General features: G+C 40.0%; 1 protein-coding gene across 1 annotated transcript in view; it reads left to right on the forward strand.

The window, feature by feature from the left end:
• The window catches only part of NAV2 (neuron navigator 2), a 201,265-nt gene that overhangs the window by 76,046 nt on the left and 106,225 nt on the right, over positions 1–18,994 (forward strand). Inside the window, exons 5-7 of the mRNA XM_008640905.2 lie at positions 1,588–1,822; positions 3,374–3,442; positions 6,346–6,503. Of these exons, the coding sequence (XP_008639127.1) occupies positions 1,588–1,822; positions 3,374–3,442; positions 6,346–6,503 (462 nt within the window). The remainder of the gene's footprint in view (positions 1–1,587; positions 1,823–3,373; positions 3,443–6,345; positions 6,504–18,994) is intronic.

An 18,994-nucleotide genomic window follows, 5' to 3' on the forward strand; every position in this document is an offset into this window, starting at 1 on the left:
GATGGGAGCAGGAATGGGCTAGGGAAAGGCAAAACAGGCAGGATTAATTGGGAGCCCATTGTTTAGGAAGAGACTAAAATTGGCCAAGAAAACAAAGGAAGACTGAAAATGTCTGCTGAAGGGCCCTGGGAATGATAATCCTTTAAACAAGGGAATGGGGGGTCAGTGGTGGGAGACAGCACTGATGGAGGGGCCAGGCTGCAGGGAGGAAAAAATGGGTAGGGAAACTGAGTCAAGACGTATGAGAGGAAAGGAATATCCTGAGTCTGGGTGATGACCAGGGCCACTTAGAGAAGTTCTAATATTCTCTGAGGACATGGGCATGGGCTGAGACAAATTTAAGAAAGAAAGTAAATTGTATTAGTGGCTGGGAAAGGAAAGTAGACTGAGGTGCAGGTAGACAAGGAGACCAAAGCTGGAAGCTGGTGCAGAAAGGGGAACAACAGCTTTGAACCATGAGCCTCAGATTTGTTTAGGATTAGGAGCAGAAGTTTGTTTATACAGCAAAGATGTGCAATGTGAGCAGAAACGTGGCTGGAAGAGGGAGTAAAGGATGGAGTGGGGCCCATCACAAACTCAGAGCAACCTTTCAGCCAGACCTGGGAACAGAAATGAAAATTTTGGTTCTTGACTTTGTGCTTGCCCCTGTCTTGCCACATGTCCTTTTCTTCTTTCTCTCTCACAGGGCAGCAGTGAGCTGTATTAGTTCAAGTGATCTGTACAACACTGGCAAAAGTTCAGCTGTTTGATGTAGCTTTTTAAATTCACTTGTTAAATTTAGGAAATAAAACATGCTCAATAATTAAGTCACAGCACATTAAGGTTGTGTGCAAGGAAGAATTTGTCCTTTTGCATATTAAGTATAATACGGTGGTTAAGTGCATGGTCTGATACACCTCTTCTGCTTTGTATTTCTGTTTGCTTTTACATTTTTGCATTTGATATTGCACAGAAGAACAGGATGACATTTAGGAATTTAAAAGGTTATACATTTGCTGTCAAGCTATCTTTAGGTGCATTGGGTGTTCATCCCTTACTGGCTTGTGATAGTATCAAAGCTGTTTGAATACAGCTAGGTCACCCAATAACCATATTTGCTAGTGCAAAACTTTTATCAAATTTTCTTTGTGGAAACGATTAGTCTGATATTCCAGAAATATGTGTGAGACCAGACTAGTTTCCTCCTTGTGCAAGTTTAGGCCTGAGAAATCATTTCCAGTGTGTTCTCCTTAATACAATTGTTGTTGGGGGGGTTCTGTTTTGGGGTTTTTAGCTACTTTAGTTTGAAGGAAAGTTTTACAGGGACTTGCTTTTTAAGCACGCTGGCATTAACACTGACTGCAACAGAAATGTGATATATTGCTCAGTCACCGCGGGGAAGAGATTAGTTATTTACTTGTCCTTGGTGCTCACTGGCAGTCAACTGTAATGCCAATTCGATGTGCAGAAAGAAACTTATCCTAAAGGATATCCCAAAGGAGCTCAGTTCAGACAGTGTTCTGGGGTTGCAGTGGCTGACCCGCTGCACTGTTGGAGAAAAAAACCCCACTGATGGCTGACGAGTGACTTCTCAACTTTGCCTTGCAGAAATCAGGAATGGGAATCTAAAGGCCATCCTGGGCCTCTTCTTCAGCCTGTCTCGATACAAGCAGCAGCAGCAGCAGCAGCCCCACCACCATCCGTCCCAGCAAGCAGGGCCTCCGTCCCAGTGCCAGGTGGGGGTCCCGCAGCAGCAGGTGCCAGCTCCGCTCCACACTCCGTGCCAACAGCCCCCACAAGCTCTGCAGCATCAGTTCAAAGCACAACCAGAAATGCAGTCCAGGTGGGAAAATCTCCTAAAGCTGGTTTTTTTTTCATTATTTATCTCTTTTTTTTTTGCTTCTCATTGAAGGTCTTAAAAAGCCAAAGGAGCTCCTTTCCTTCATTCTGCTCTAGAATAAAGTGTGTTGGGAATGAAATGCTGGGTAGCAATTGACTTCATGCCTTTGGAAATCAAAATGTGTGTTTAAATACATTCTCAGTGCTGGAAATCTGCAGCCCCATGGGTGTAGCATCCCTGCTGGACCAAGTAGCCACAGGATTTTAAAAGGATGTTTTTCTCACTATTCGTTTTTGCTTCTTTCTACTCACAAAGCATGCACATTGTTTCCCTTAGAAAACACACATTTTAGGCATATGAAAACGAACTTCAGTTCTCAGATTACAAGAGTTTCAGTCCCCACTAAGAAATGGAAGGGTTACCTTCCACTGTAGGGAAGGGTTACTCTGACAGGGGTAAAACAAATAGAGCTCATAACACCTGGCAGCAATCAAAATCAAATCTAGACTTTTTGGTCGAAAATAATATGCTGCTGGCTTTACATGAAAAATAATTTTCTTAGTTGGTGTTTGTTGGCACTCCTAGATCAGAGTACAGATGAATAGAAAGGGGTTTTATTCCTTGAATGTTTTTAATACTAGGAGTGCTCTGTCCAGGTTGGAATAAAAGCAGTTTCTGAGGCAGTACCACAGTAAATGCATGTGCATCCTTCTACTGGTCTTACCCTTCCCCTGCTAAAACAGGGAGAGTTTATTGGGGATAAGAAGCAGAATTAAAAGCAGAAATCATATTTGCAGTTACTAAAGTAGGAAGGCTTTTTTATTTTCAAATATCTCAAATTGAGGCTTGTTTGTGTTAACACACATTGAGGTGAACACTGGCTTAAGTGCTGCCTTATGAGGGATATAAACAGTTTAACTGAAGCCTTCCAAGTGACACTACTCAGAGGTTATTTGGGTTTGGCTTTTATGTCTTTCTTCACAAATTATGCTCATTTGGGTGTAAACAATAGTTTTGTATAATTGAAAAACATAGTGTTGCTACAGCATGTATAAGCTTGTACAGGAAATAATTACTTTAAACCAAAGATGTGTTTGAAGAGATTTCTGCAACTTTTCTGTCAAAAACATGCTGAGATGCTGAACACTGTTTTGATATTTTTAGTCCATTATGTAGATTGAGCTGGCTTTCAAATAATTGAAAAATAGATATATCCTGAAGATCTTCAGTGTCATGTTTTCTTAGTATGTACGAAAGTCAAATTGCTCAGATTCTACAGAAAATATATGTAATAAAGGATTGAGAAGGAAGAGAGGAATAGGGTTGGGGGTTGCATGCAGATTTGCATGTTCATTACTCTGTAAAAATTAATTAATATCAGATTGTAGTGGTTTTGACCTGAAGTCATACTTGGGCAAGAAGCATTATATTCCTGTGAAATTAATAAAAAACCCTTTTCTCCCTAAAACCAGTCACTACGTTCAGTGGATTAAGGGAAAAAAAAAAAAGTTTCTTTGTTCAATGTTCTCTTCCGCTTTTTCTTTCCTGTCACAGTGCATCTCCCAGGGACTCATCTCAAAGCAAAATCATCCGATTCACTCTTGGTCAGAAAAGGTCTTCTAGGTTAGCATTTCTTCATCTTCTGCAAAGCATGAATAATCCTTCTGCAATATTTCTGGGTGCATGTTTAGGGTTCCTGTTGAAAGCACTTTGTAACTAGGCCTTTACAAGAGGCTGAAATGTGGAAGTTTTAGATGGATTTAATTTTTTTTCTCTTTTTTTTTGAGGTGTGGAATGCGTTTTGGCCCACAGGGAAATAATTTGATTTTCTTGTTCTTAGGAGCTTTTGCTTTTGAGAACAAAACATGGTTCTGGGAGTTCTTTCCCCGCTGTATCAATTATATTTTGATCTGTACTATTGAAATCACAGAATCGTAGAAGTGACCTTAAAGATCATCTAGCTCCATCCCCCATCTGAGCTGCATCAGGCCAGTGTCTCAGCTAGAGGGGAGAGTATCACCTGCACGATGAGCTCTGGCTCATCAGAGCCCCTGCTGTTCCCAGTGCTCTCACACTCAGCACTTGTAATCTCCCTGGAAGTGATTCTTAGGTATTTGTTTTTTCCCTGGATCCCAGCATGACTTGCATGCCAGCTCATCTGACCATCTCATCTCAGTGATTGTGAGGGTTGCTGTGGTTATTAATCTGGTTATTAATCTTGTTTATTTTACTATTATAATATATTCAAATGTTTGACTAGAATATAGTTTTACATTGGTAAATTATACCATATCATTTTTGCTAAGCTTGTGAACTATAGCTTATGATCTTTATTCAGTACGTATAGATTGTTTTTTTTGCTGTATAATTTGGATTTATTTCCTGCATCTTATTTCTTTTATGGTAACAGTGAATCTCTGCAGAATAATCCCTGTTAAAAAGTTCCAAGTTTCCTTTTCATGTTCTTCCTTGATCATAATTATGGCTTGACAGCTCATATTTGCTTAACAGAGGTGCTGAGGAGTAGTTAAAGAGAGTGTTCTCCAAGCTCAGTACCTTCTCTCCAAATAGCAAGAACCCAGAGAAGTGTCTCCCTGAACCTGATTTTTTTCCTTAGATTTCACAGGCACTGCTGTGAAGTATCTTGACCTAATAGCAAAAGCAGGGGCTTAAACCAGTTAATTAAAATACAGTGGGGAGAAAAAAAAGTCTAAGAGAAAGGGTGTCTTCAAGAGTGTTTTTAGCACATAGGTTTTTTATTCTTGTGTTTTTATTGGCACTGGTAATACTGATTCAAATGGAAAACTTGTCACTTCTTAAGTGGTCACATGGTTTGAGGAGCTTTATTTACTTTAAAATGTGACAGCTTTGCAAAACCTGTGTGGATATGTGTGGGGAGCCTTTTTTTATCCAGCAGTACAGGAAGATTGTCCCTTCCCTGCTACTGGGAAACTCCCCTCCCATACTGGAGCCCTCTGGGGAGCCATTCTGGGGTGGGTGCCCCATACTCAGTGTTTCAAAACTGGGTAAAAACTTTGGCCTGAGGTACCTTGTAGAAAACCTAGCTCATTTCCTGTCAAACAAAATGAACTTTTCATGAACTTCCTTGTCCTGGTGACTTTCAAGTTCTCAAACAGTTTTAGTCACTGGTTGCCCTCAGCTTCTTCCCCTGTGGTCTCCTCTACAGTGGATGGAGCCTCTCTGGGGTTTTCTCATGGGTCCCTTGCTGCAATGATGAGTATGGACAACTTTTTAGCACTCCCCAGTGCTGGAAAAAGCTGGATAATTTGAGAGACTTGTCTAAAAGTCAACCTCAGAACCATGATGTGCTGTGCTGAATCTGTGGTGGTTTGAGCTTGTAAATTAATTTTTGGGTTTGTATTTGAATGATGCCCTTGTGTCTTAGACTCTTCTGAGCTTTGAAAGCATGTGCATGCAGCTTCTGACATTTTGGCTTTTTCTTCATGTTTTTTTTCATATTTTCTATTTCTTCACTAGTCTTGGAGAAGTCAGTTTATTTAGGAAGCCCTGCCAGGTTCCTTCCTGGCTTCTCTTCCTTCTCTCAGAGGCACAGCGGTGATTTGGTCATCCCCACTCTCTCTGACAACTGGGACTTCTTCCTTTTATCTTATTATTGACACAAGTTATTTAAATATATTTTTGTATTTTATATAGAGAAGCTTTAAAAAGATCTGTGTGTGAATGTTGGCTTTGAAGTGTTCTGAGATGTGATGCCAGTGGCTTTCCTGATTCTCTTGGGCTTTTTAGAGAAGTCTTCCACCTTCCTTTTTGCCTGAAAAGCATAAAAGCTTGTGTACTTACTCCAAAATAACTGCATTTTTTTTCCTAGTTAATCAGCTAAATCTGGTAAATACAGGCTATGGTAAGAAAATGCTGGAGGAGACAGATGCCCAGTTTAAACCAGAGGCTTATACCAGCTCACTGATAATGTGGTTACTCTAGGAGAGGGTACTGAAGCTTTGTGTGATTTATATAGGCTTAAGTAATTAAACCAAGTAAAAGTTTTGCTGGGCTTGGCTGCTGAGCTTTGTAGCTGCCAGGGCAGCGATGTGATGTGCTTCTCTACAAGGGAAAAGGCAGCCAGGTGCCATCTCATTGTTATTTCTGAAATAAGGGTAGCCCTTATGTGGGCGGCATGTGACGAAGTCTCCGGCAGTCTGGTTTAAGAACATCAGTGCCTCACTTACTCTTAACCTTTTGCCAGTGGTATTGCTCCACTGAATTTACCTGTAACTATTTCCGATTCAGCAGATTTATGGCAGGTGACTGTTAATTTTGTCTCAGGGCTTTTTTTCTGGTGTAAAACAATTCAGACTGTATCTTGTTTGACATAAACTTTTCATCTAAGGTGATTCTTTGATTTGTTCTTACGGAAGCAGAAAGACCCTTATGAGTCTATACTTGTGCTGTTGATCTTTTGTTTTCAGCTTATGCATGGTATCCCATAGACTCTTCCCCAGAGTGCTTTCTACCTGTGTTTAATCATGCTGTAATTCTTCCACCAGACTTCCAGGTCCCACCACGAGGGTGTCCGCTGCGGGCAGCGAGGCCAAAGCTCGTGGTTCCATCAGTGCCAACAACCGACGCAGCCAGAGCTTTAACAACTACGACAAATCTAAGCCTGGACTTCCCCCTCCAACCCCAACAAGCAGCAATGACAAAGGTAAGCAGAAATTTTTGATTTTTCTTCATAGTGGTTTCATTCGGAGGAAACTGGATTTTCTGTTAATCTCCAGAAGTTGTAAGACTGTCTCAAAGCTGTATGTTGTAAACATGACATCTGCAATCCAAACCCAGCTGGAGCTTCTCGAAAAATTATAGTCCTTCTTTAATATATCTGAAGTTGTGACTTGCTGGCCTGAAGGTACCTCCAAAAAATAACTTTAAAAAGTCCTGGCACTGGTGAACCATGTTTTTTCATTTTGCTTCAAGCACAGATAAGGGGGAATGAATTAATCATGAAATAAGGCATTTTGATGAGTAGTTTGACAAGAATGAAAAATGACCACTAAAGATTTCTCCAAAGTTTTTATATGATGCATAGTACCATTTGCTTTAATTTCCATCACTGTTGTGGAAGATCCTGTAAGATACAAAATTACACAATTTCAGTCTAATTTCAAGAACCATCTAGTGTTGTGTTTGAAGGCAGGAGCATGTTACATTTTATAAATGTTGCAGTGAAATGATGTCTGTGGCAGGGCCTCAGAAACACTCAGAGCCGTGCTGTGTGTGATGCGGAGCTTTTTTGAATGACATTTCCTGACTTGTGTCCATTCACTAATTTAGTGATCTGACAGCATTCATTAGCTTGAGTTTGTAGCTCTGAGCTCCGTGGTGCCACACGTACCAGTGGGGCTGGGGGGATGTGACTGGTGAGAACTGACCGCATCTCTCCAGTCTGGTACGGTCAAATTGCCGGCTGGGGGCGAGTTCTGGATCCTTAAAGTCATTCTGCTGACAAAGATGGGCCAGCCCTGCACTTCAGCACAGGCTCCTTGCAGTGACTTGACAGTGGCAGCCTTCGGGCTCGAGTCTCCTCGCTGGCCGTGCGTAAGTTCTAATAACTGTAATGAGCATTTTGCTCCAGGGAAAAGCACTGGTCTGGGTCAGCTTGTCTGTGGTTCTCATGCTTGGTTCTTTCCAGGAAACTCTGGGCTTTCTTCTCTAGTTCTCCTAGGACAGCATGTTGGTAGATTTTGGAATGTTACCCCAAAAAAGTTATGGTGGCAGTGGAGGATCCTCAGCATCCTCCAGGGACATTCTGAAACGCCCTGATCAGATTTTGTATAAGAGAAAAATTAAATTCACCTGTGTATAATATAATTATTATAAGTATTAAGTATTACAAATTAATGTATTAGCATAATATGCTAACAATTTCGTAGTATTCTACCTTGGTAAATCCACGCTTTTTTAGAAGGTAAATTGTGTAAACAGTAATGATTTAACTAACATCAGCATGTAATAGTTGTCTCTAAATCTGAACCAGGTCTGGCTTTCAGTTCAGAGAACAAGCTAACAGGTTTCAGTGGGAGCAGTAGAAACCTTGTTTTTCTGTGTAATATCTCCCCAGTCTCTTTCTTTGTCCTTCTTGTGAGTACTAGACTGGGGAGAGGTGGGGTGGAATTTGTCTTGTCCTGAAGCATAGGTTGGTTGTCTGGATGATCCCTACTCCTTATGGGTGGTGTGTTGTTACGCTGCATGGAGGAGAGGGCTTCCATGTATTTTAGCTTTTTCTCAGTTTACCAAGATTACTAAATAAGGAAAGTAAAGTACTGGTTTTAGTCTTCAAAAGAGAAAAAGAAAGAAGTCCTCATGCATACAGAGAAATAACAATAATTTGTCAACTGAGTAACTTAAATATCAACTGCTTTTAGTCAGTTCTGGGAACCCTCATTCCTCACTGTAATTCATCTCCTGAGAAAGATAAACTGGTTGCTGAAGAAGCACATGAGATGAGCTGCTTCCTATGAGTATTACAAATGACTAAAGGAAACAAGGCTGGTTTTTAGACTGACAATCTACTTAAGTTGCATTAACTACTCAGAATTTTGCTCTGGTCAAAATTTCCAGTCATAAATTATGGTCTTCAAAAAAAAAGGGAGCTTATGTAAAGTTGAACTTGAACTTTTCTTAAAAGTATAATCATGACACAAAGTTGGTCTGCATCCATGAAAAACAAAAGCAATTGGTCTGACAAATTTTTGGCTTATTTTGAAGTTAATTGTAACATTGCCAGGCAAAGTTTATTGTCAAAGTGCTAAGACAATTCATGTTTTCTGACCCATATCCTGTGTTTTGCCTAAGAAAGTGAGACTCACATGACTGTGCTGTGTGCCAGGCTTGGTAAGTTTTCATCTCTTTACCCAGTACCTGCTCTGTTGTGTGTTTTTGAGGAAGGAAATAGGAGAAAGAAAAATCAGCCTCTTTTGGCATGATTGGTCACTTTGTGATAGAAGGTGGCCTTCAGTGTCTTATGTTTGAATCATTTCTTACAAAAAGTAGGTTGTAATTTTTAGGTTTTATTAATCTGTGACCTTTCCCTCCAAATGCAAATTGTCTTGTTAGTCAATCGTCTGTGTCTTGTGGCGATGAAAGTGCATTAATTGAAACAGAATGCATCGGGAAGGAAAAGGACAGCAAATGGAGCATGGAAGAACAGCCAGCTACTGGGAAATAAATAACCTAGATTTTTCAAAAGATTCTGTAAGTCAGTTACTCATGAGACCACTGGTTTCCTAAAAGTCTTGGGGAAAGGATTTGTGTAATATTGAAAATTATTGCACCATTGCAAAAAATAAGAGGTTCTTGGATGGATGCATGTGTTTGATGTGAGGTGCACACAAAGCAAAGGAACATGTAAAGAGATGCAAGTCTCTCTTCCCCACAGCTGACCTTGTGTTGTCAGTATTTTTGTTTTCTCTCTGTCTCCACATGCTGTCTGACACCACTTTCAAGATACGGAGAAGAGATAAGTGTTCTCTAGTAAGGATCACTTAGACACCTACTTCAGTCCCATGGGCACCTTCTTTGAGCTTAGGGCCTGATGTCTTTAACTTGCTTTTTGGAGTTAGCCCCTCAGTTTATATGCAGAATTCCCTTTTTATAGAGAGTTTACCCAAACTCAGAGGAATTTCAGGACCCTCATTCCTCACATCATAAAGTGATAAAACACTGTGGTATGGTTTTTTATTTATTGTCACAGTGATTAGCCATTTATAATTGCAGTTACATTCTAGATGGGGTACTTTCATGTGTGTAATTGGTGTTGCAGGCTTTTTTTAAAGAAAAATGCCATTAAAGTCTTAATTGCATTTTTGTTTTGTGGGGAAATAAGCCACTCAGGCTTGCGGTTTTTGGGTTTTTTTATGTCATCCTAATCCCTTCATACAGCTGGAGCCTTTTAGCTCTCTTCTGAATTGTCAGAGTTACTTAGTCCGTGCTTATGTAGGAATAGCTTTGGTTTACTTCCTTGTCCTTTAATGTTCTTGAACACCACAGGTCTACTATGGCATGGAAGGCACTGGACACTTTCCAAGGTCACTACTGAACTCATCTAAATTATCAAAAACTTTTCTCATGAATGTAGAGAGGCAAATGAACATTGCGTTTCTATGCCTGTGTGCAGTTATTAGTGGTTACCTTGAAGCTCCACATTACCATGTCCTTCTAATTGTCCAGTAGGATCACCAGATAAAATATAGCCAAAATTTGATTTGCATATGCAGTTTAGAATACATAAATCTACTTTTTATCCATAGCGAGGGGAGCAGAACTGCATCCTAGGTAGTATCAAGAATGAAACTTAAATATATTGAAAGGTACAACTTCAGTAAGGACTTGGGTTCAGTAGATTTTCTCATGAGTTTGTGTCACTGTTCTGCTTGCACACAATGGAGAGTCTCTTGAGCTGTGCTCTGAAAGCAGCCTGCAGTTCTGCAAAATGCTGGGGATTTCTGACTAGCTCTGAACACCCTCACATATCCACTGTCTTCACCGTTCTTCAGGCACTCAGTTTGCATTTTGCAGTCTCAAAAGTCTTATAGTGTTGTCTTGGAATATTCTGCTTATTTCTTGTGTCAAGCCTATAAAATCAATGAAGTTATGAAGCTGTAGGAGACATCAGCTTAAAAAGTCACCTCCACCACGTTGATGATGTGATACAGTACTGGTGAGAACCAATACTGTGACAGGCTTACATGCTTGCTTTTTATTTTTTTCTTTTACTTCTGTTCCTAATATTTTATTTAAAATAATCCTACAGAGGGCAGTAGAAGTCTGTGGGAAAAATGATGCTTTTCCTGTGGATTGAATGTTAGGTGAAATATCAGTAGAAAAAAAAGCATTCCCAGACTTTGCCCGTTTCCATTTCAGATCAAAGAAAATGTTTATTACCCAGATTTATAAAGAAGGCAGGTTGATGTCAGGTTTCTCTTAAACAGATAATATTAGGAAAAGGAAAAAACCAAGAATGCATACATACAGATTCAGACACTGAGGTGAAATAAATGACTGTTTTAATAGGAGTGTTCTTGCAAACTTACTTGGTACAAGTCTGATGAGAGGGTTCTCAAACCAGATCCTGCCAGTTCAGTGCTAACCTTGGCTGTGCACATCTCACTTTTTTAGGTATGGATATACCATACAGGCAGGAGAGTAAGAAAAGTGTGTATTCCTCTCCTGCTCCTTCTATTTTATTTCTTTCAGATTTTGGGTAAACCCTTTTAACATGGAACACTGTGTATATTTAATAACTGTCTTTTAATATGTAAAGGGTAGTCACTGTGTTCACAAGGATGTGTGGTGACAGTTCAAGGGGCACACATTCCTTTAGGGGAAATCCTGTCTGGAAATAGGAATAAAATTCTTCACTGTGAGAAGAATAAAACATTGGAGAAGTTTTTCCAGAGAAGGGGTGGGATTTCACTTGCTGGAGGTATTCAGGACTTGCCTTGACAGGGCCCTGGATAACCTCATCTCAGGCTCTGCTTTCAGCTGAAGGTTGGAAGGATTATCTCCAGAGGGTTCTTGTGACCTAGACTGTTACCACATTTTGATACTTTTAAATATTATTTCCTTTTAAAACTTTTCTTAAATGTAAACTGCTGAAATAGGAAGGGATGCTACGGCGTTTTGAAGGACAGTTAAGGAATTTCTTTCGTCCTAACTTTCTCACTTCGTGTTATCAAAATAGGACTGACTACAGTTAGTAAAATGTTAGCAAGTCACCCTCACTCCAGTGAGCAAACTGGTGTATGGTTACACATGCCACATGTGTGCTAAAAATGTGTGCACTTTATATGTAGGCAGTTATATTTATCAGGTTCAGGAGGGCAAGGCATCAAGTTCAAGGGCACAGTTCAAGAGGCCATGGCAGATCTTGTCAGAGCTTTAGCAGGAAAGGCTCTTCAGAGTTAAATCAGCATCTTCAAGTCAACTTTACTAGGAAATCCATATTTATTTCTCTAAATGCCCTCTTGTAAAAGAGTAGAAAATCCTAAATCTGGATCTGAGCCATCGGAATTTCTACTCCTGATGATGAAAATCATCAGGATTTATTGATATAAAAATACATGACAATACACTCCCATGGCTTGGTTCTGTGTGATACTGAGCTTGTCTTGAACTCAGCATTGCTTAAGGTCATTTAAAAATGGCAGATTTGGATTATGTCAAACCCTCAGATTCAATTTAAAAAGGCTACTTTAGCAATTGAGAGGAAAAACTCTCCTCTTCATGTGGAGCAAGGCGAGAAGTATGCGTAAGGAGATCAAAACTCAGAGTTTTTGTGGGTGATGTCTTGAAGGCTAAGATATTCAGTGGTATTCAAATGGTCTCTGAAACAGAGGGATGCTGATAAAACAGAAAGAACTCTGCATAAATAGAGCTTTGGAAAAACCTCCTTTGCAGTTTGGTACTTAAAGGTTTAATTTGTGCTCTTTGTCTCAAAGAAAGGTTATAAGGTTCCCTTATTACCTACAAGATACCTGTAGTGATATTTATAATAATAACAATTCTTCCTTATATCAGTAGATAGTGTGTGGGTATCCATTCCTCAGGAATTTGATATTAGCCCAGTTAAGACCACAGATGGGATAGAAATTTTAAGAGTGAGGATGTTTAGCTATGGGAAGAGATTAAATCAGACATAAGGAGTCAAAATCTATTATTTGCCCAGAGCTGATGTTCAGACAGAGGTTTCTGAGTTTGGCTCAGAAATTTCTGAGCCCTGTTGTCTTTAAGATGAACATAGATGATCTGGAAAGTTTTCCTGAATGAAAAATCTTTCATTTAAGCACATTAAAATGGAGGACAGTTCCTCTTTTGTAGCTTTGTGTAAAATGAGATGAAGTATTTGGCATTCTGAATGATTGGGTTTGGCTCCTGTACCAAGTACAGGATAGTCGAGTGGCATTGCACAAACTTCCTTGCTGGAAATGTTCTGTTTAACCTCATACAGTTTTTTCACTCTACATAAATTATTAATTATAAAGAGAGACAAAACCCAGGATTTTGCCTTTGTGCCCAGTAATAGTGCAAGAACTAAAAAAACCCAAAAGTGGTGAAAAAAGAGCTCTGAGACTTAAAAAGCATGATAGAAATTTGTCTTAGAGCATTTAAAATTTTCTTCTACCCATTTATAGTAGTATTCAGCCTGAATAGGAAAGAGAAGGCTTTTTATGGCTTCAGGTGCAGGGATAGTTATCAGGACAGTAGCAGCAGGGAGCTGGGATGCTGGATGCAATCCCTGTGGCATGGAACCAGCTGACCTAGTGCTGGCAAAAGGTCACTGGGATGGCTGAACAGACTCTTTTTACAAAGGGCTCTTTGACAAGGGCAGCTTGTGACAGGATGTGACTTTAAACTGACAGAGCGTGGGTTTAGATTAGATATTAGGAAGAAATTTTTTACTGTGCGGGCGGTGAGACCCTGGCACAGGTTTACTTGTGGCTGCCCCATACCTGGAAGTGATCAGGGCTAGGCTGGATGGGGCTTGGAGCAAACTGGTGTAGTGGAAGGTGTCCCTGCCCATGGCAGGGGATTGGAACTGGATGATCTTTCAGGTCCCTTCCAACCCAAACCATTCTACTGTCCTGTGATTCTGTTATTACATGTTGTTACAGTAAATCTTACATTTTGAATTACATCTTTTACTAATCAAAGACTGGCTAGTCCTGAAGTGTTCAGGTGCTTGGTGTCTTGTGGAAGAGAGAGTTCATACAAACCCTCAAGAGTTAGTTTTTACAGTGCTGCCTGCTGAGTGATTCACTGCAGGATCCAGCAGCACACGGGTGGAACATAAATGTGAAATATTAAGCCTCGTGTCTCAACCCATGTTCTCTACAAGCTGAGGATTTCCAGCTGAGGACTCTCTTGCGCTAAAGTTGACACTGAAAAGGCACTGACCCTTTTGGTACGAACTGCCAGGTCATCACTGAACCTGTTTTTAACTGTGCCAGTGGACTGGTGCTGGGCCCAGCTCTGCGAGGCTGCTGGGAAGGCTGGGGCGAGAGGTGGAGAGAGGAAAGTTTTGGAAACCAGGACCAGCAGAAAAGTTCTTAACAATTCACTGGAGACTAGCAAAAATAAGTAGAGTTCCTGAGATTGAAAGATCCCTGTGCTTATGGATGAACAGTATATGGATGTCAGAAAGCTGGGAAGTGATTTTACAGAGTGGAACAGTTGGCTCATGCAACAGATAACAGTAAGTTAAATAATATTTATTTATGTATTTAAAAATTTTGGGTAGCTATAACTTTCTTCATGACTGAAAATTGTGCTCTTATAGGCTTAGAAAAAATTTCCTTTCTTCAACTTTTTGAAACAGTTCCTTTCACTCCTGTTCCGTATCCATCTTGGGTTTAGTATTATTTTTAGGTTTCTCTTTCTTTAGAAATGAATCTAATAATTTCTTAAGAAATGGATCTAATGTTGAATGAATCTAACATTTGCTTTTGAAATGATGACTCAATAAGACTGTGCAAAATTCACTAAGATTAAAAGGATTGCACAAGTGGAAAAGATTTTATATTTTTTTAAAGAGGCACAAGCCCATAAAATATGAAACCAGTTTGCCCACACTTTCAGATTTTCACTGGGAAATAAATGTGATTGTCTCAACAGCATGAAAATGTGATAATTACTTAAATTTCAGTCATCCCACTCTGTAAAAGTGTACTAGTGTTTCATTTAGGTCAGACATGAAGCAAGCATCATATTCTGCTTAGTGTTTAAGATGCTGCCTCTGTGCTCCTCTGTGCTGGCATTCAAGAGATGCTCTGGTTTTATTGACCAAGGGTTTTCCCTGTAAATCAGACAGATGTAAAATAAATTTACAGAATTTGTCTCAATAAATCCATTATCAGAGTAGTTGGTGTTTTCTGTTGTTCTGCTGTGTGCACTACCAAAAGTAGATGCTGGGATAGCCCTGTCCAGTGTTCTAAATATAATATACATTGAAGGTATTCACCAAATGTTCAGGGTGGTTTGTTTTGCCTTGAATACAGTGCAGTGATCACAAATTTGGTGTTGCAAGAGGAAAAACAAGAAGAGAGAAAGGAAGGACCATGAGGTAATCTGAAAGATATGCTGGGGAACCTGGTACTTTCTTGTGTTGAGTCATAGCTTTGCAGAGCAGATACGGCTCCTGGTTTTAACTCTGTTTAAAGAACTGTGTTTAAAATTTAAACAAGTTTGCAGCTCACACTAAGTATTTGCAGAATTGCATTTGTGAATAACATGGGGAGTCTGTGCTCCAGCTCTGAAGGAAAATCAACTGTACCTATGCAGAAAACGCCTACACCTGAGGGGCGTTCACAAGTCTGTTCTGAAATGTCTCATGACAGGGACTTGACCATCTCTTACACTGTATCACTTCCAGTGTCCATTTGGTCTTAAAAGCAGCTATTAAAAATATACATACAAAGCCATTCTCTGTGGCTAAAAATAAGTCATATTTTTGCTCTTCCTTGATCTCTGTCCTGTTTATAACAGTCTTCATATATTTAAAGGCCTGAAATGTGTCCTTCAGCCTTTTCTCTTCTAGACTAAGCAATCTTTACTGCTCCATCCTTTTTCTTATAGGTTCCTTGCAATAAATCTCTTTAATGTGATAAATCTCTTTTATGTCTTGATGGTCTCTACTGGCCCCTTTCCAGTCTGTGAGTCTCTTTCAGAGGGCTGCTGGAGCTGGACACAGCACTCCACCTGATGCCTTACTTTTCTGCTGAGCAGGAGGGAGTAGTGAAGTTCTTTGTCTTCTTTTCTATAATTCTACAAACCTCTGATTCCATATATGATACTCCTAAAGCATTTCTGAGTGACATTTGTTTTCCCTTAGTGCCACACTGTGAAGTGTGCAGCTGCATCCTGCTGCAACTTCTTTTGCTGCGGTGCAGTTGCATAGCTGGTGGTTTGACCTTTTAAATTTAGGCATTCAGTCTCTCCTTCCTCAGCACACACCTCTTCAGTGAGTGAAATCTTACTGACTCAAGTTTATTTCTCCAATTTACCAGATGTATTAGTGCAGAGAAATTCCTCAGACATAAGGCTCCTGCCTTGTGTCAGGAGATGACCCTTATGAGAGTCATTAGTGTCAAACAAAATACTCATCTCTGGCCAGCTGAGATACTCGTATATCCTGGGGTATTGTTTGCACCCTTTCACTTTTCTAATCAAATACACTTTTGAAAGATTGGCTCATCTTAGTAAATCCTCAGTGACATATTTATGTTGGGTGTGTGCCCATCAAACAGCTTAAAGACTGTCAGGAAATAGCAAGCAGCATGGCATGTTTATAGGACAAGATATGAGTATGCAGTGAATCATATTTGTGCCTAATTTTACAACTGTTCAGCTGGATGAATCTGGCATTTAAAAATGTGTCCTCTTCTACCTACACAAAGGCTGTCTGAAGGCTTAATCATGGCTGAAGTGGAGCTTTACAAGACCACAGGACTTTGACAGAGTTGGTGTAAGCTTTAGAAATATATAAAACAAGCCAAAAGTGTATTTAAATAAAGTTTTAGGAAAAAAACCCCTAAAAATATTAGCCAGTGACATGTTCTTAATAGTACAGTTCATGAGGATAAAAATCCTGAGCTTTGAAGTCAAATTTGACCTTGAGAAGCAGCTTCTTGCCCAGTGTACATCTGCATAGCTGTGTTGGAGGTGGTGGAACCATGTTAATTTATACCAGCTGAAGAGCTGGTCCAGCATTTCATGGGCTTTGCAGTGCCTACATGTTTCCTTTTAAAATAAATATTTACAGTTCCTCCTAAATTTATTGCTGGGTGAAGTGTGCCAGAAAAACAGCCATGGAAACGAAGGTTAACTATTAAATCATGGGAAAGCAAAGAGCAGTGGTGTACATCCCAGACTTCCCTAAGTGCCAGCATGTTTCTACCACATCTGGAGAAGCCCCTTCTCCTTGGGTAGGACCCTCATTCAGCCTCCCTGAGCCCTTCCATTTGTGGCTTCTCTGCTGAGCCTTTTGCCTGTTCCTCATCCATAACCAAATCTATCTGAAGAATCTGTGACCGGCAGCAGAGAACTGAAAGGAAGAAGAGCCCGCCATAAATTGTAATATGTGTCTGCCAGTTGGTGTTGGTATGAACGGACAATATTTCCTGACTGCAATTCTCAGACTACTGATTTTCATAGTCCCTATTTCATATAACCTGCAGGAGAAATGTGTCAGACCAAGGCTGCTAACTGTACATATTGTCCACTCCAGCTAAGTGTAAAATCTGATGAAAGACTCCACAACAGCTTCCTGCCTGGAATTCATTAATGCTTTTGAATAAGTCTGTTGTGAGAAGTCTTGGGGGATTAGATTGTACAAATAGTGAGAAGGAAATGGAGAAGAATGAACAAGAATGGTATTTGTCTAGTATTAAATGGAGAGTGCAACTTGTTTTGAATGGCACAGTAAACTTGGTTTCATTATTTTTATGATCATCTAACGCGTATGTGGTCAATAGAGGTCCCTCCAACCTTTCTTAGGCATTCATGTTGACAGCATTTTGAATTTTACAGTAACTAAACAAAAACAACAAGGAATTCAAATGTCTTAGTTGGTTATGGTGAGACAATGAGAAAAGGGGCTGCCTGTGTTCCAGTTTTATTTCCCCTCACCTCAGCAAAAAATGATGAGTCTTGGCTAAGTGAACCAGCCAACAGCAGAACTGTTGTTCCATGTGCTGGAGCTCTGTGTGAATGAAGGCAGCTTTACAGAAACGTGGAAGTTGAGTTTCTGACGTATCCACGGGCTTTGGTGCGGGTTTTCAGAGGTAGAACATGTTTCTGTGAATGCATGGAACTGCTGTAGAAATTGCAGAGTTTACAACACTGGGGTTGAAGAAGTAGATACGATGGAAGGGAAGAAAAATATCACGGAGTAAAGGTAATTTTTGTGTTGTGTTACAGTAAATTTAATCGCCGTTAAAGGGAAAATCAGTGGGCAGAAGTTGAAGGGAACAATTCTGCTCAGTTAGAAAGGGTCCTGAGCAACCTGGTCTAGTGGAAGGTGTCCCTGTCCTTGGCAGGGAGATGATCTTTAAGGTCTCTTCCAGCTATGGTTCCAACTATGATTCTGAGGTTTTATCCTCAGCAAAGCAAAATGTTCCCTATTCAGGCTTTTCTCAGGTTGTACAGAATTTCCCTATCTGGCAATCTCTGCTTTAAAAAAATTATTTTTGTTGGTTTTTTTGTGATCCAGAAGAGAAGAGAGAACAGAAAGCTTCAGCCATCCTGTGGGTAGAGGTCATGCCCACCCCAAGCTGGTAGCTCAGCCAGTCCCTTCCTGCCAGCTGTAGTTCTTCCTGGTCATCAGCGTTGGAATTGAAATGGAAATTTCTGTGGGCCACAAAAATGGTGCTTATTTTGAAGAGGGACTGTGTGCCAGGTCACTCTTGCTGGGAGTGTTCTGCTCTACCTGCTCGTGCTTTGGGTTATGGAAAGTTTGTGATTTTTATAGTCTGCTCCTGGCAGGAACGCAGACATTTCCATGCTTACAGGGTTTGATAAATGATTATTGAAGAAGAGAACAGCTCAGCTAAAAAGTTTTTCTCTGTAGGACTTTATGTATAGTGCTTTGAAGGAGAGTCTTCTGGTGGGTGGATGGGAAGGGTCAAGATTTACCATTTATTTTTCTAGATGGGAAATGATGAAACTGCCACAGTGGTTTCTGCAGTTCTGACACTGTAATGTCATAGAGCAGAGCTGCTTTTATTTCCTAAATTAGAATCTGGTTGTGGATTTGCTTTTAAATCTCTTATCTAATCTATGGGCTGGACTAAAAGATATTTCTTGTCATAAGAACTTATTTTTCCCATAGCTGTGAAATAAAAAATAACAGCTTGTTCATTCAAAAATGGGTAAAAATGCTGTTAAGTTCTTGACCCTTCTAAGGAGAGTAACTATGAGAACATCCTTTGTCTGTGTGTTGCCTTTCATGCTTATAATGATGGCTTTTGAAAGTTTTCAGTTATAGCAAATCAAAGTCCACTTACTTAGAGTGAACATGACAAATGATGGGAAATTGCATAAATTTTCTCCTGACCTTATTATAACATAAGCTCTCAAAGACTTCTGTGGAAGAATTAAATCATAAGCCTTCAGATTCTTTTTTTTCCTTCTTCACAAACGGGT

This window comes from Corvus brachyrhynchos, unplaced genomic scaffold (genome assembly GCF_000691975.1).
Source record: "Corvus brachyrhynchos isolate BGI_N302 unplaced genomic scaffold, ASM69197v1 scaffold169, whole genome shotgun sequence".
NCBI lineage: Eukaryota > Metazoa > Chordata > Aves > Passeriformes > Corvidae > Corvus > Corvus brachyrhynchos.